Below are 17,868 nucleotides of genomic sequence, written 5' to 3' on the forward strand. Positions count from 1 at the left end.
AAGTGCTCGGTTTACTGCTGATGGATTAACCAGAAATATCCATAACACTATCGGATCATGTAATAATTTTCAACAATTTTAACAGTCCCTAAAATTTAATGATGGTGAATCGTTACATCATCCAGATGTAGTTCTCCTCATTATTTCCTTCCTTTGGTTGAATTACTTTGTCTGTCCTCAAAACTTCCAGTGGAAAAATCACTCTGCATGGATAAATACTATTATATACCAAAGCATCAGAATCACAAGAAGGAAAACATTAAAATTTCCTTAAGTTGCAGCAGCATGAGCCTCAGTCAAGATATAATGTTTTCCATGTTTGCCCCATAGTTACAGTCAGGATATAGATTCTATTTAATTTTGTTCATATTTCTTATTAATCGCCCCTGTGAGCGTGTTTTTATCATAGCTGGTGGAATGACAAAGAGTCGTGCAGCATCAGTGGAATTGTGACCTGCATTAGCTCGACCAATTATGAGCCTTCACGGGACACTTATTGTTGCTGTGTGAGGCTGATGGTGGAGCTGAAAGAAGAGTCAGCAGATCCGAGTGCCAGTCACTGAAATCAAAGGGAAATTTACGACGCGCACGATAAGCTGTATGGATACTCGGAAAATGCACACGTGACACCTCGGAGTTCAGTTTACTGGTGGTGGGAAATCTAAAATACTACTTTCCAGCAAATGAAGTGCTGTATAAATACACAACTTGAAACGTGCACACATACACACTCCTGACTGAGCAGTGAATGAATATCCTGTTTCCCATAATGCAGTGGTGACTGAGTGCAGATAAGATTACCAACTGCTTCAAAAAGACACACGCGTACAAGAGCCCGCGTGCACGCGCTCATACGCTTGTACTGTAAAGTGACAGAGCAACTGCTTTGCTGTGTTAAATATCAGATGCAAATGAAAAGAGAAAATCTATCATGACTCTAATGTGGCCTGATAGGAGGGGGCGCACTCTTCTCTGAGGAGCCGAGCGGTGTGAGGAGGGTGATGTATGGAGGAGCTGGATGAGAGGTGAAAAGCGTAGCGAGACGGACGGAGGGAGGGGTGGATTGCTGGGAGGGAAGAGAGGAGGTAAGGGAGGGGGGGCAGGCAGTCCTGCCAGACTCCTGAGAGCCCAGGGCAAAAGTGGAATAAATGTTGATTAGTGTTGATTTTGTCCAACGAGCACCCGGCAACTGACAGTGGGACTAAGCTGCAGCGAAAGGGAACCATTAATCTTGGTCTGGTTTAAGTAGTGTATATTAATTTGTGTCATTTCCACTACGTGGAGAGAGGCCTCTCTCTCCCTCTCTCCTTCTTTTCTCCCTCCCTCCAGTGTTTGAAAGCTGTGGCAGTCGAGCCTCCTTCGTGGCGAACATACAGTGGAAGCCTGGAGGTGGCGTCTGCAAGTAGCAGCAGGGGAGAGTGGAGGAAATGAGATTCCAAACACTACATTATGGAAAATGAACTCCTGGGGGGTTGGTATGGCAACCACATTCGAATGTGCCATTGCATGTTCAATTTAACGTGCATAACAAATTTGTAGACTTGATTAAATTCGTAACATATTAAGGAGGCCAGTATAAAAAAAGGCAGAGCAAACCTGCAGGGACTGAGATTGCAAAGAGAGCCTTGATCGAGGTAAATGGCAGAACAGTGATATTTAGGCGCAGGAGTCGACATTCAGGTAAAAGATTGAGGCCCGCGCTCTTTTACAAGTCTGCTTGGATCTCGCCTTCAGTCTGTAATCTCCACACTGGCAGAGCTGCTGGGAGCTAAATGTAATTTTTTCTACAAACTGCATTCCAGTAGCCTTCAGCAGAGAGGAAGAAAATCATTCATCAGTTCAGGAAATTCAAAAATATAAAAACGATGTAGAGCTGCTGCTTCCTTTTCACAAGGATGAGAAGAGAAATGTGTCCTGGAAAAAAATAGATCACTTTCCTTGTACGTGTGATGTCAGTGTTAATTACCAAATCGCAGCACACTAAGATTCCTATAATTAAGCTCCTTAATATGATTAACATGTATCAATTAGGCGACTGACAATTTGCATAATGTATAATGTAACCACATTGTTCTATACTGTAATGGTATTAGCTCGCCATTTACAATGCTGTCACTCGCTGATGATTCTGTGATTACGATTCTGCATCAAATGCAGCACCGAAAAAAAAAAGTCTGCCTTATGTTGGTTAATCAAAACACATTTTCCCCAGTCGTCGACATCCTCAGAGCAGAATTAGACTTCAGCTCTTCCTCTCTCTCAGTGGATGATTAAGCAGAGCGATTGGGGAAACAGCTGTGGCGGCGAGCTTGGCATTTCTCTCCTGCTGGATGCTGCTGTATCAGCACGGGGGAGGAAGGATAAGAGGGAGACAAAGGCTGCACGTATCTGCGTCCACCGGGAGACGATCACGAGAGGGGAGGCACGGCCCCGTGACATCCACCTCGACATGTAATACAGTACGCGGAAGGTAATGTGTACTGTTACTACCTGCTGCTTTGCACTTGCAGTGACTCCCAACAAGCCCTACAAACGCTTAATTGCTGCTGTAATGTGGCTATTTCATATATCAAGTCCATGTGTATCAGTTTGGTAACCTGAAAACAGAGCCTTCAGCTAACTCCTTTTTTTTAACAACCTTCTAACATGTAATAGACCAAACCGTCAGTTTATCAGTCAGGTACATATTCAAGAAAACAATTCATAAACAATTTAATTGTGATTGATCTGTCAATTGCTTCATTTAGTGGACTGAAATGTGATCACAATTTTCCAGATTTTTTTCAAGATGATGTGTTCAGATCTCTCTTTTGCGGCAAACTGCAAAGACTCGTCAATTATTTGATTAATCGGCCGATGGAAATGTGTCGAGACCTGTTTAAAGTAATTGTTTGAGTATAAAAAACCAATAAATCGACAACTCTGTTTGCTCGCATTGGGAGAATTTACTCCTTTTCTTGTTCTTAAATGACAGTAAATTGAATACTTTTTGACTGATCCCATGAAACTGCATTAAGTCACTGATTTCTAATAAGTCACAAAGCTAACCAATTCATTAATAAAAACAGTCAATAACAAAAGCCATTTAGTGGCAAAAAAGCAAAAGATATTCCTTTGATAAATGGATCCTCACGTCGGATATACTTGTATTGTTGCTTTAAAGGTGATTGATCACATATCAATGCCAGCGGTGATAGATTTTCTGTCATCTTACCAATTTTTAAGTATTGACCAGCGGTTTCAGCACTGCACCAGCTGTATCACGTTTTAAAGGTTACATCATACCCGATCACCTCGAAGGCTGCTTCAAAGCGTTTCGCCAGTGACGTGCAGAGCTGAGCCGAGTTCAGCCTCTAATACAAATAGGCAGATGCCAAGCATCTGAATGGTCTGACAAGTCAATGTAGTGTAGGCTTCCACGCACCTTCCATAATCAGACCTCTGGCTCATTTCATCCTGTCAAACACTGCTCGGCTGCCCTCTATAAAACACCCTATTTTCACCCTTCAAAAAATAACATTACATCACTCGGCTAGTCATTTTTATAAATGGAGGATCCCCTAGGCTTGAAACCTTACACTACACAAACACGGGCCACGAGAAAGCTGGCCTTTTGTTGAGGTTGAGAGGAAAAAAATTAAACAGCGAGTCAGCGCAGCGCATTTACTGAGCAGCTCAGTCAAGGAGTGGTTTTGTTTGACACTGCCAGAGATTTACGATGTTGATGAAGTGTTTACAGAGGTCAAGGCGGCTCATTTTCCAAATCAGTTTGTCAAGCCTTTGCTTATCTAAAGAGGCATTTTCATCAATCATAAAAAAGTAAAGGAGAAGCCCAAGAAAAAAACAGGGCACCTTACAAATACCTGTGATAAAGATACATTAATAGACAAATAAATAGCTCACTTGATATATTCAACTTTGACAGCCTGTTAATTTAAAGAAATCGGTTAGTGAGAGGTAAAGATTATATCGTCCAATGGCAGTGGAGTCCAACTGTTACGACATATTTTTGGAAAGTATCTATGTGAAACTACAAGAGCTCAGCAGCACAGCTAGGATGAGCACTAACACAGAGAAGCTGTGCTGCTTTTACCTTTGCTCCACATTTGAGATAAATACAGTCATATAATTAATATGCTCTATATATTTTATGCTTCGTCTCCTCTTATTAATGTATGATGCTGCACACGCGCGCGCACACACACACAGCATCAGGAAAACAGCATTCCTTTGAAGTAAAATAGACAGCCCAAATATGCCCGGAATGAATCTGGGTAAAGTCAGAGCCGCTGCCTGTCAAAAAAGGAAGAAAAAAACCAACTAAAAACACTGGTTTAAATAAAGTGTTCCTTCCTCCTCTTTTTCCTCCCTGGTGTCGGTGTTCTATTGTGCTTGTTTATACTGCACAATATTTCTGTTGGCCATCGCTCACTTCTTCCCAGTAAAAATACACAGAGCAGGTCACAAGTTCAGGCCCTAGATCAGCACTGGCATTGTGTCCTGCAGGTGCTGTCAGCGGCTCCAGGGATGGAAAATATACACAAGCAAACAGCAGCTCTGTGGATACACACTGTCTCTGCACTCTGATGGTTACTGAGGACAAAGTTACAGCCGCACACTTGCAGCTCCGAGCAGTTGCTAAAGCTGCGCGCTGAAATATTTAAAAGTGGCTCCTACTGATTTAGTAGTAATTTCAATATTGAAATGTGAAGAACATCTAAGCAAAAAGGTGTGCCAAAAAAATGTAGTAAAAAGAACCAAATTTACACTTTACAGTAAACATTGAAGCACCTTTGAACATAAAAGCCAATTCAGCTACTTTGTTTTGCCAGTATAGCCTCAGATTTGTGTAAATGTACATTAAAAAAATTCTTAACTTAAATTACATTACAATAAAAAAGATATTAAACACTCAGTAATTCCACTACTTTAATTAGATTTCAAAAGAAGGGAAAACCACTAGATGGAGCAACAAGCTACGACTTTTTCACAACACAGCAGAGAAGCCTTTTACAGCTGAAATTCAAAAACTGACCCAAGAAATATTCATTCATAATATCGCTCATTGTGTACAAATGCACACTGCTGGTCTCATCAAGAAAGGCAAATATTATTGAAAGGATTAAGTCAAAAGAGCGGGCACAACCTTTGTATAATGGCGCCTAATCTGTCAGTGACTTGATGTGTTACATGGAAGGAAGTGTTTTTCACACTCCATACTTTATTTACACTAAACTTGACTGCACAGCTGAGGTGTGAGAAAGGAGAAATGCACAGTTACTCTTTGCTGTAGTAATCTCTGAGCTTTATTTCTACTGTGGCATTTAAAGTGTATCCGAATTAGTAGAAACTGCATAAATGTTTCTTTCTAAACTAGAACAAAGCTGACTGGATAAAATGAAAAAAACTACAATAACACGACAGGCACCAGATCTCCAGCACACAGCTCCTTATGCTGCACCTTGTATTTATAGGTTACCAGCTGAAAGCGAAAACAAAAGGGAGTGCAGGCAGGAAGGGGTCCAAGTTACTTTGTACTCTCAGAAGACCCGAACTTTAGATGAACTCCGAGAAGCGCCAGGGAGTAAAACACTATGCATAACTGTGTCACTCCCCTTCGATAAAACCTACCAAGACAACAAAACTGAGAGTGAGCCAGCAGGCTTCAAAAGGCCCCCCTGCTCTCTCCTGAGGCAGTGGCCGATTCAAGATAAACTGCCACACTTGTGGGGGGGGTGAGCAGCGAGGTGATCTTCAATGAAAGCCTCAATGAAAACATCCATGAAAGCACCAAGCGAGGGTGGGATCACACACACGAGAAACAACACAAACAGCACCAATCACCGCTACCACAAAGGTCAAGTATAAGCAAGTGCAACTTTGGAGACAATGAAACAATATCTTCTCCCTCCCCCTTCCATTTGATGTCATGTACTAATGAGTGGGAAACACAGAAACCCTGGCTCTTGCTGCCATGGCTTTGGCAACTCGGTATCTCAACGATGTAAGTTTGCAAGAGTCCTAAAGCACATCGGTGTAAAGACAAGGAAATAAAAGACGAGGTGCACGCTATCAAGCTGAAGTGCACTGAATTCTCTCTGTGCCAATTTCAAAAATGTCACAGGGAGAATGATTTGGAAACATGACTTACGCCTCCTATGTTACGTTATTTCTCTCCTAGCAATTATTCTGCTGACATGCTCTCTCACAACTGCTTTAATAGAGAGACACAATACATAATAGAAAGAGACGTATTCAGCAGACTTGACAGTTAACTCACAAGGGGAGACATCAACGTGCTTGTGACAATTTTTGCTCAATACTCTCTATTATTCCACAATAGCATCAAAAAAGAACCTCATTCATATTTTGACACAATAATTGATAAGGACTGTTGGAGGTAATTGTCCACAGTTCCTATTGTGAAACCGCTAAAACACGCAGACTTTGGCGCTACATGAGGAAACACATGTCTTACATGTCACTGAAATTTATATGGTGAATTGTGTTGTGACTGAATCGAGCCTTCCAACGTGAATTTGAGCCTCAATAGCAAATTAGACTCTGGTGATAAGGAGAGCAGGTACTGTGCCTCTGTGGGTTTTTCAGCTACTTAATAATACAGTGTGTGCACTTTTGAATTCCCTTCACCTGCGTGAGGGTATTTGGAGGCAGCGACATAGCAGTGGTACACACTCCTGCGAAATTAGTATGAACATACCTGTTTTTTCTTTGATTTCACACAAGACATTGAAAAGAGCTGGCTTCATTCTGTGACAGTTCAGAGCGTGTTTCCTGAAACAGAAAAGTGGCTTTATGAGCAAACCACAGCAAGGAAAAGCATAGATTTTATCCTGTGTTAAATTACTGATTAGAAACTACCGATTTAACTAATTTAGCAGTTAAACGCTGCAGAGCAATCACAGGGGAAAAAAGTAAATTATTAACAGCTGTATGTGTACACATGTGCTATAACCCCTTTGATAGTTACCTTTATGTACGCTCCAATATTTACACTAAGAAAATAAAATTATATCATTATAGTTCATCAATTTAAAAAACAAAACAAAACAAAAACAAAGAATTTTTTTAATGCATAACTTCATCTTCGCTGAATTTAAGGCGGAACACACAAGATGGGTGAAATCCTGAATTATGTATCACAAGTAAGAAAGTTGCTCTGCATTTGCTGTGAACTGCACAACACTCCAGAGACAGCGCGGGCTGTTACCCGCTTACTCCATTTCATATTTAGAAATAAATGATGAGCTTTATCTGAGTGCACTAATAAAAGCAGCTTGACTGCGCTAAAGTAAAAGTGTTTCAAAAATACCCTCAGTGGGCGACACGTTGGCAATAAACGCCATATTCACACACTTTAATTTTCTGCTGAAGCGCGGCTGTCGAGTTATTTTAATTGGAGCAAAATCGGTTGTGTCGGCTTTTGCACAGAAACGCACCGCCTTTACGTTTCTACTTTCCTCTTCGCCGTAGCGCTTAGGAAATTTGAAAATGTCCGCGCATATATTTAGAATTTGTTTCTTTATTTTTAATTTCACCATCTTTTAATTTTAGTTTTTTTTTAATCTACTTTGCCGCCGCCGTCTCTTGACAGCGAACCAGCGTGTGTCCTTTACCTGGCTTGGGCTTCATCCAGACTTTGATCCGTGATGGTCATAATTTGCTGTAAAATGTCTCCAATGTCCTGCTTTCTTCCGTCACCGTCCGTTCCTCCGGTGCCTTCTTGCATATGCTGCGGCAGGCCGGGGTGCCCTGCCATGCCTACCCCCGTGTGAGAGTGCATCAACCTCGGCTGCTCGTCCATCTCTTCTTCTTCTTCTTATTCTTCTTCTCCCCTCTTATCTAATTCTCTGTGGTACTCTCGCTGCTGAAATCCTGCAAAAATACATAAAAGAAAAAAAGGAGGGAGGGAGGTAAAAAATAAAAATAAAAAAATCCCGATAACTGCGCCGCACACCCGGGTTTTTCCTCGCTGGAACGGTCAGTGGCGCTCAGGAAAAAAGGGGGTTTCGGAGACGAAAGCGGAGAAACGAGCCCTCCTGCTCTCTGGCTGTCTCTCTCTCCCTCTCTCAGCTGGTCGGGGTTGAATGTGAAATCTGATCTGAACTGCTGCTGCCTTCACTGGAGTAGGATATGCGTAAAAGAGACAGGCAGCTGCTTTCTACTACTAAACATGCGCGTTTTCTTGTAATGTCGCGCAGAGATCCAAACCCCCCTCTCCCTGCTAAATTACCCCCCAAAAAGTGGCTGTGAGAAACACGAAGTGTAGGTTTATTTCACTCACTCCATCCCCTTGCTTTTGTCATGTAAGCTATAGTAGAAGCTGGGCAGGCAGCAACATAGCAAAGAGCATGAGAGTCAGACTCCGCCTACGCGACATGATTGGGAATATACTGTAAGACCATTTAGCCCCACCTTGAGGTGCCTCTCGTGAAACGTCTATCATTGGACTGTAAGAGTGGGATTCAGTGGAGAAGCTGGAAGATGTGGTTGCTGCCTTACAACTAGGGAGACTCTGAGGACCCGCAGTGATGGATAGAGCCTGAACTCCAAATAAATAATAAGAGGTCTGCTTTAGCCTCTCCTTCTGACCTCAACAAGAGCCCCAGCTGGCCCCGTGGAGACCATTTCATCTCCATGCTGTGCCAAGATAAGGGGCACCAATCAAAACTATTGGCCAGCCTTCTCATTTGTTATAAATATTAGATAGATAATGTGCATAAAGATTTACGACTAGAAAAATCCATCTACTGATGAGACGCATTATGAAAAACACCTTTCTGATGTCATTAATATTTCATTTTGATATCAGAAACTGACTTCCCAGTCAGACATGCTTGTTTTGTTGCAGTAGGCACAGCGACTTTGTTCATTCATTTTCAGGTATGTTGCAGGGCTCCGCTTGGCTGACTTTGGCAGGGTCCTCCTAATGTAAGGCGGTGACCCATGTTGCGCAGCCAAGCAGCAAGGCCTGAGTGTGTCTGGCCAGGCTGAAAAGTGCCCTTCAGGCCCAGTGCTGCCTCACTGCTGCTGCTTCCCTCCACCACTGAGAGTCTTTCAGAGGGAAGAGAGAAGAAGGAGGCAGAGGAGGAGGGGCAAAAAGAGCTCCAGAGTGGAACTAAAGTAAGGACAGTGCTGTGCAAATCACTGGCCTGGATGTATACATGTGTGACACACATAAAATGGAGCGTATTTTAATACATAAGAGTGTCTTGGTGTTTTATTACAAGCAGAGTTAAAAGACAGCTACCTGCAAACTCATCTCCACTCTGAATTCAATTCAGCATGAAACATTTCTGCAAATCTTTGCAAACAATGTGCACTTGAGCCAGTGCATTAGTGGACCGACCAACACATTTCATATAATAAAACAAACCCTGAAGCCTGCATGAATACATTGCATTATCATCAGTATGTTAAAAGTAGTGTTTTCTCAGAATTTAAAAATAAAAAAATTGCATTCAGTGTCAATCACCAAATTGCATTGAGTTCATTCAAATTCATTCTAAATAGATTTTTCTTCATAAAATATTTGCAAAAACACCCTTACTGACCATTTAGGAAAGCATGTGGTGTTCGTATGTCTATCTTTGGTCTTCAGCGGTCTTTTTCAGCCCTTTGACAGCTTTGACAGCTTTATATGTATAGTATAAATAAACATGAATAGCTGCCATCAGCCATTAGTTATGAAGAGGTGGTTTTTGCATTTTGGCTGGTCATCTCAGTTTTTCGGAGCCAGAAATGAACATATTTGAATGAGAAAAGCTATTTTTATTTTTTTACTTTTCCCCAAAATCTATTTTTTAAAAAGGATTTTCTCCTGAAAGTTATATATATGTCTTCCACTATCTTTGCTGTGCCGGCTGCAGCCATGTGTGTATGCTTAACTTTCAGTCAAAGTAGCCACAACCATAATAATTCATAACGTAAAAGGACAGTACACCCTCCAGTGGAATTTATATAATATCCCTCAGGTTCGTAGTGCTGTGTATACATCTACACTGTTTGATTCGTCCTGGCCAGTTTTGGATTTATCTGCTGCCTCTACTTCATATAATGGAATTATAGTTCTAACAAATAAAAACCTAAAAAAACAATGTCTCTCCAAAAGTCATGATGTGTGCCAAAAAAACCAAAAAAAAGTGTACATTGTGTAGTCAGTTATACACATATTTATTTACACTCTATATCTAAGCATTTTGAAATAAGGATGCATATTATTGACTTGTTTATTATGTATTTATTTTTTGGAGCCAGCCGTAAGTGGCTATTTGAGGAACAGCAGTTTGTGGCATCACATGTTGGTTTCAATTGTCAGCCCTGGCGTTTGCTGCGCGTACATGCACAGCTTGTACAGCTGTGTGTGTGTGTGTGCATGAGACCAAACAAAACTGGAATTTATGTAAAAATACACTGGCCCCATAGTGCTATTAGTAATCAAAAACTAAATTTGGCTCCTTTTAAATATTCACTACAAAATATCCACAAATCAGGACTGGAATTAAAACGCACTCACACACAAACTATAGATAATCAGATAATACTTAAACTCAGACAGTCACAATTGATAGGACAGCTTGATTCAAAGTGCCTATTCAGAACACACCCATTTAACTGAACAACACAGTTTTAGCTCTGGCAGACAGCTGTGGACTTGTGTAGGAGACCATGGATAATAGAAAGAAGCTGAATGAGAAAATAGGTCTTCGGGGCATTTTAATGTTAATTTATTTTTGAAATGCCACCACATGTAAATGCATCATGCTGGAAATTTGAAAGCCTGATAAGTGATGGATGTAATAAAAGTGTCTATTTTATTCATCTTATTAAGGCTGTTTCATTGTAAAACACTTCCTGAATGATATGAAACTATTTAAAAATCATCAGGCTGCAAATTTTTCTCCCTCTCAAATCAAAATATACAAAGTGGAATGCACCCATTGGAATTCCTTTGTACAACCATTAGCATATTTGAGCTTGAGGTGTAGTGGCAGTGACATCTCAGACTCTCTTCCAAAGCCTCAGGTGGAGCTGCAGTGCAATCCTGGAGCTAGGAGCTCTCCCTGTAGGAGCTCCCTTGAAGCACCAGCTATGTAAATTGGGAGCAGAATATGTATGATGGATAATAGTACGTGTGGTAAGTTTCCTTGCCATCTGCTCAGTAGTAGAATAATGAGAATACCTGAGGGGGTCTCTGTTACACCAACATCCATATGACTCCCCAACATCTGCTAAGTTATGTTAGCAGGGCATTTAGAAATCTAAATATATGCTGATACTTTCAGGCTACATGGCAAAGCAAACAAATCACAGAGCTGGCAGTGATCTTCTTCCATTTATTGCCAGGCTGACACACGATCAGCTACACACTAGTGATGAAACAGGAAATGCTAATAGATGTCCTGTAAAATGCTTAATTTTCAGCAGAGATGTAAGCAGTGTATTATGGAGTGCTGAGCCGAATGAATGAATTTTTCCATACCAGAGTGCCATCGACCCTAGTGGGATTCTGTGAAGCCATCACAGCTATTAAAAGTAACAAAGGCAGACTCTAACAGTGGTGGCAAATGTAACGCTCAGGTGTAGGACATGACAGCAGCTTCAGCTCTGACACCTCTGCTCTGCAGATCCTCAGGAGCACCAGCAAAGGACAAAACCGGACATAAAAACAGCTTAAATAATGTGATGTTATTAAACTAATAAATAAAAAAGGAACGTATTTTTGTTGTCTGTATTTACTTTTTTTAAAAACAAAAATGAAAGCTGTACACCATCAAACCAGATCAAACCCATTTAGGACCATAGACTCCTTTGTTACCAAAACACTATCACAAGCTACAGAAATGTCTTGACCGTGGAACCTCAGTCCAATAGTTGGTTCATAAAGTATCCTCAGCCTTTGGATTTTGCACAGTTTATATAATAATGAATAGACTGCCTGTTAATCTAAATTCAGTAAATCAAAAAGAGATAGTGGGTCTTAATTGCGCCATTTCTGTAAATCAACTAGAAATCAAAAACTGAAATTATTCATATACAAACATATCAATTCAGTCATTTCAAGCCCCTCTGGGAGCAGTTACAGCAGCTTTTACGACAGTATTTTTGGTTAGAAATACTATCTTCAGATGTTCTGTGAGGTTTAACTCTGGATTATAGTTGGGCCACTCAAGAACAGCAGGAAAATTGACCCAAAGACATTTCCAAGCTGTCTTGGTCATGATTACACTCAAATGTGGACCATCTGCGCAATCTCACACTGTCTGCGCTGCTGAGCAGACTTTCTTCTTTCTTTGTCTGGCTTTTCCAGTTATTAGTCTCATGCACTCAGTATGACCAGTTTCCCTACCACCACCACTGACCAGTACCTTCATAGCATTATGCTACCACCAGCATACTTCAATCTAGAGGCAACATGGCATTAGGTGGTGTCTGGTGTTATTTGTTAACAAAAGTTTTAGTTCAAGCCCACCTCAAAATCATTGTTCTAAAGCTCTTGGCATTCCCATAATACAATTAGAAATTCCCAACAGGTTGTCATTTGTCTTTTACTTAGATTTGCTTTTGTCTGTTTGCACTACCTGGATGAGGAAGTGCTGCAGAGATGCACATCTTTCCAGCGGGTCCTGTCATAACTGACTTTTTAAGCAGTGAGTGACCTTTAAGTTCTTGGTGACCTCCACGATTAAGGACCTGCCTATGTGGTGGTTCAGACAACTGTCTCTAGAAAGAGCCCTGATGGTTCTAACTTCTTGCATTTCATAAGTACCGAGGCCACCGTGCTCAAAGCCCTGATCTATGCCTCACCACTCCTTCTACAGAAAGGTCTACAGAGAGTTCCTTATCAATGGCTTAGATTTTATTCTGACATGCAGGGTGAGTCGTAGCACCTTGTATACACACACAGGCTTAGCTTCCTAAACTAGAAGTCCACTTCGGAGTGAACATCTTCTTTCCTTGTTTTTAGAGAAAGTGATTTGAAGCCACATCAAAATTTAACGGGTTCTTCTTTTGTCAATATTTCACCTCTCCACCATGTTTCATGAAATTTGGTTGGGTAGTTCTAGTAGTAATCTTTCTGACATACAGTGAAATGACAATGTTTACATGTTGCCACTGGTGGCCAGTTCCATTCTACACATAATTCATTATCACAAGGATAATTAAAGGAAACAGGATGAACTTGATGACAATTTAGAGCATTAGTATCCGATTGTTCTTTTTTAATTAGAAATTTTGAGAAATTTGAAATTTAGAGATTCATAAAAGCATGTGTTAAAATTCTTACAGATTTGGAATAGCCTTTTAAAAAACTCAGACATTCAACAGGCCTCAGAAACCTCCACAGGAGAAGCACAGAGGGCGAATGGAGGACGAAGCAGGACAAGCAGCCAGAGGTGGGCTGGTTTCCATGGCACCTGAGAGAGAGACCTTTCTGCTCCAGGCCCTGGGTCACATCATGTGATGAGGTTGTGCAGATAAATCCTCCCTTTCATCCTGCACAGCTTTTAGGCTGTGTGGAGGCAGCTCTAATGGAACAGATTCAAACACATAACCCTCTCGCTGATTCTAACACACGTTGATTCGGACAACTGCAAGGCCACAAAAATGTAAAAAAGTTACTGCAGTTGGCTTTTCATCATTATTATCTGTTTTGTTTTATTCCTAATAAATGAAAGATTTGCCTCTGTGTAACACTTCTGAGTTACTATGGGTGCAAGTGTAATGGCATGTTAATTATACCATGAGTAACCTGGCAAGTAGCACTAACGGCCCTAAATGCATTCACTTTATGAGAGAATATAAAGTGAGACTGTAAGATTTTCAAATGAACTTTTTTCCAAACAATGCCTCTGCATCTTAAGACACGTTGATGTGGAGAGAATAAAAATGATGTAGTCTTCTAAAGATGCAGATGATAAGATGGACAACAAAGTGTAAGGGCTGGGTAGCTTTAAAAAACAGCACGTTTTTAATTGTTGTTAACATTATTACTAGAGTAAGAACTGTGGTGGAGAGCTTAGTCTTTGGGTTTTGCGCAGACTCTGTTTCTTGCTGCTGAGTGAGAGTGAGCATTAGAGGAAGATCCATGGCACAAGCTGGTTTGAGCAGAGTGAACACCAGTGGAGTACATTCGGGAGGAGGTCTGAATGGATCAATACATCACAGAACAAAGGGGAACTGTGCTTCAGCAGGGGCCCCAGAACAAGACAGGCCCATTGCTCAACTACTGTCACTGTAGTGTATCACAGGCATCTCACATGCACCTTTTCAGAGCTCGAGCCTCTGGTTACAGACTGGGGATAAAGATAGATGTGAGAATGGGTGGATAAACAGCGGAAACCTGGGACACAACCAGCAGATTGACAGACAAACTACTCCATGACAAACAAACTCAAGTCAACACACTTTATTTACTTTTACAAATCTCCTTCTAATAAAGTTGGAAAATCAAATAAATTGTAAATATAAACCTAATTGGTTTCCTAAGATCAAAGACAACAAAGACTTTTTCTTTTTCTTTTTAAAAATATCTGAATTTGATGCCAGCAGCATTTTTTTCCTTTTTGTAAAGCTGTGACAGTGGAATTTTTTCCCACCAACTTGTGGCTATAGGTATTATAAGATTCTTTGAATTGATATTTTATTATCGAGATAGTAGAGGGGCTCAGTCATTGGCACTCTGTCTCCTCACAGTGAGTGGGTTCTGGGTGCAAATCCAGGGCCTTTCTGTGCTGAGTTTGCATGTTGCTTCTGTGCTTGTGCTTGTTTCTCTGGGAGCCCTGACTTCTCCCATGGTTGGACAAATATGTTAAGTTAATGCTTCCTTGTTCAAATAACTATAAAAAGTTAATGGTGAACTGGACTAAGCAAAGCATAAAGTGATTTACGAGCCAGCTGGACACGTTTGCAAAAGAAACTCTTAATATCATGAGTTACCCTTCCTGTTTAAATAAACACTCTTTTCCTAAATTCTAAAATTTGTGGTGAACTCCTCCCCATCCTAATTCCTGAAAGACTCTCTGTCAGGCTTTTTAAAAATACCCAATCATGTTAACTACCCGTTGCTTTATTAGCTGTGATATGCTCCAGCATTTTTTTTAGTGTTATGTCATTAGAAGTAGATTACCAGCATCTATTCTTAAATTTTCTCACTTTCAACATTTGATCTGCGAAGCTATTTTCCAGTTGAATATAGGTTTTAATATTTTTCTTTAAATTATCTAATTATTTCCTTTAGATTTTACAAAATGTTTCAGCTTTCCGTAAATAACAGTGTTTTAACAGTGGCTTGGTAGCAGTACCATACTCAGTGGCATGTTGCAACAAGGCAGTTACTTTTAGTGACAATTTAGTAACAGTTTAACGGATTATAACTTTGATATTTTGGGGATTTCCTTTCTTTAGTTTCATCTCAGGGCAGTGGAAACTATTCTGTATTTTGTTAGGTTGGAATCTCAGATATTGGACATTCTGACTCGCAGACCCCAGACCTGCATCAAATCAAAAACCTCCACGGATAATGTACCTGACCTGTTTAGACTGAACAGACTTTGTTCTGTTGCCTTTCTACTTGATAAGCAGCGAAACTCTCTAACACAGACTAAAAAAGGATTACCATACTAAATAACTGTAAGTGTGGTAGTCTTGTAAGCCCTGTTGTAAGTGTGTCAGATAACTAACTTTAAGTATTATTTCTTTTTATTATTTCAATGTTATTGATCATCTTTCTTTGCAGTGTGACCCTCATCTACAACTGGTTGCACGCGTGAATATATTACCTGAATCTTTCAGCAATCCCAACTTATATCCAATGTAAATGGAATAGCTGGGTTTTTTGATTATTTTTTAAATTGCACTTTGTAATTTTTTCTTTGTTCTTTTTTCTTCTGCTTCTTTGTTTTAGATGAAATTTTATGTTTTACATTTCTGTTGCCTTGACTTTAGTCTTGATTCTGCTTTGTTCTCCCATGTGTATGAAAGGTTGTTTAGATAAAAAATACTAAAATTGCAGCAACTATATCACTCTTTGTTGAGAAATTTCAGAATTTCTGTTTCAAATCAATGACGTTCTGTTGGAATTGTAAATAGTTAATGTGATTTTCTGTGTTTGTCCTGTGTTATAATTGTTGAATAACTTTTATAGTTCTTCAGATCTTTGAATGCCTATACAAAAGACACATACGAAGGCCTTTAAATGTGTGATATGTATAAAATATATTTCAAATAAGAAATCACATGTTTCAGGTCACAGAAAAATAACTGAAATGAATTTCATTCATAAAATTCCCTCCTTTGGTGCAGGATATGTGCCTGATCGCTGTGTTTCCACCTGGCCAATCCTTAATGTGATAGATACAATGTCAGCCCATCACGTAAAGGTTACTGACAGTCTAGTTACCCTTCACACACCAGTAGCTGCATGCCCTTTCTCTCATTCATTTCAAGAAAATTCTTTGTTTCTTTAAACCCCCTGTCATGTTTCTTACAATATTATTTACCTTTTATGTCAGTTCAGGTCTGCCGTGTTTTCATACAACCTTACAGTCTGACCACCGATATATCATAAAAGGGAAAAGGGAAATTTGAACAGACTTATCCTTTCTTTTAAATCTAATCTGTTAACTTTTTGCTGGTGGACTCCTGCAGACATGAATGAAGCTATAATCAAGCCCAAGATAAATTAAGAGAGGAGCGTTGACTCAGCGTTTTGTTGCCCCAGCGATCCATTGACCCTGAGGGGCGGCAGCGGGAAAATTGAGGAATGCTCGTTTTAATGCCTATCCAATATATACGGCATCTACCTCGAGATGGGGCTGTGCAATCAACCACTAATCCATTAGACAGAGATGTTTTTCAAAGATTGACGCGTTATTGTGCTGCTGTCTGCACTGGCTCACGTTCAAGGTTAACCTTTTAGAGACGCCTGATTGTTGCTAGAAGGTTAAACAACACATTAACATGCATTAAAATATTAAATTATGGCTCCATTTACTATATGAGAGAAAAACAACAACATAAAAAAGGCTTTTAAAATTATGAAGGCAATTGATAAAGTGGGTGGCGATCAGAGGCGTTCACTCTCGGGGTAAAACAGGGTTGTGGGAGTGAGATAGTTTTCACATGGGCAGAGCGGGTGCATTTCTGGCAGAATGAGGGCTTCTTTTATTGCTGGGTTAATGAACTGATGGTGAGGTCAAGTATTGAAGCCTTTGCAATTAAGGTGACTTTTCCCAGAAGACCTGGCCAATACACCGGGTGAAAACAAATTGAAGCAGCCACCTCTCTGGCTGACATTTTAGTCGAATTTTTGCAGCAGCCCGCATCGCATTGGAGCCTCACAAATAGCAACAGTGTGCGGTGGTTACATATAATACATCTGTCTTCAGGCAAGAGTAAATCCACACTGCAGGAGACCAGACAGAAGCCCTTGTGTGCCACAATATATTGACAGTGTGAGGACTTTGAATAAGCGAAGCCTCCTGTCTGCTTCAGTGAAATACAGCCTCTACCATGTTGCAGAGGATAACCAATTAACTAATCTAAATGTTACAGTAGAGCTACAGTGGCAACATGCTCTCCTTCCCTATCTCACGCATTTAAGTAATTGAAGGATCAGAGAGGCATTCTGGTTTTGAACATTATAAGGAAACAATCCCATCATGCATGTCTTCACCCCGGCATCTTGAGCTGTTGTGTGCAGTTCCAATAGTGGTCAGGTTTAAAATTCACGTATCTGCAGCGAGGTTTGGAGGAGAGAAAAAGGAAGGGATGGGGTTATAGTGCAAGTGGAGAAATGACCAAAAACAGTGAAAAAGAAGAAGAAGAAGCAGAGAGGAGGAGGAG

At 40.4% G+C, this 17,868-nt stretch overlaps 1 protein-coding gene across 3 annotated transcripts in view; it reads right to left on the reverse strand.

Moving 5' to 3' along the window:
* The window catches only part of LOC102300167 (pre-B-cell leukemia transcription factor 1), a 66,350-nt gene extending 57,971 nt beyond the window's left edge, over positions 1–8,379 (reverse strand). For 2 of the 3 annotated variants that reach the window (XM_005919840.3, XM_005919842.3), the window contains exons 1-2: positions 7,638–8,377; positions 6,722–6,795 (exon numbers count right to left, since the gene is read on the reverse strand). In XM_005919840.3, the coding sequence (XP_005919902.1) occupies positions 6,722–6,795; positions 7,638–7,825 (262 nt within the window). In that variant the 5' untranslated portion in view covers positions 7,826–8,377. Of the gene's footprint in view, positions 1–6,721; positions 6,796–7,637 lie in introns of all 3 variants that reach the window. The other variant, XM_005919841.3, reaches the window with a different exon arrangement.
* Between the last annotated feature and the right edge of the window lie 9,489 nt (positions 8,380–17,868).

This window comes from Haplochromis burtoni, unplaced genomic scaffold, assembly GCF_018398535.1.
Source record: "Haplochromis burtoni strain Fernald_Lab_line unplaced genomic scaffold, NCSU_Asbu1 Contig_13, whole genome shotgun sequence".
Lineage (NCBI taxonomy): Eukaryota > Metazoa > Chordata > Actinopteri > Cichliformes > Cichlidae > Haplochromis > Haplochromis burtoni.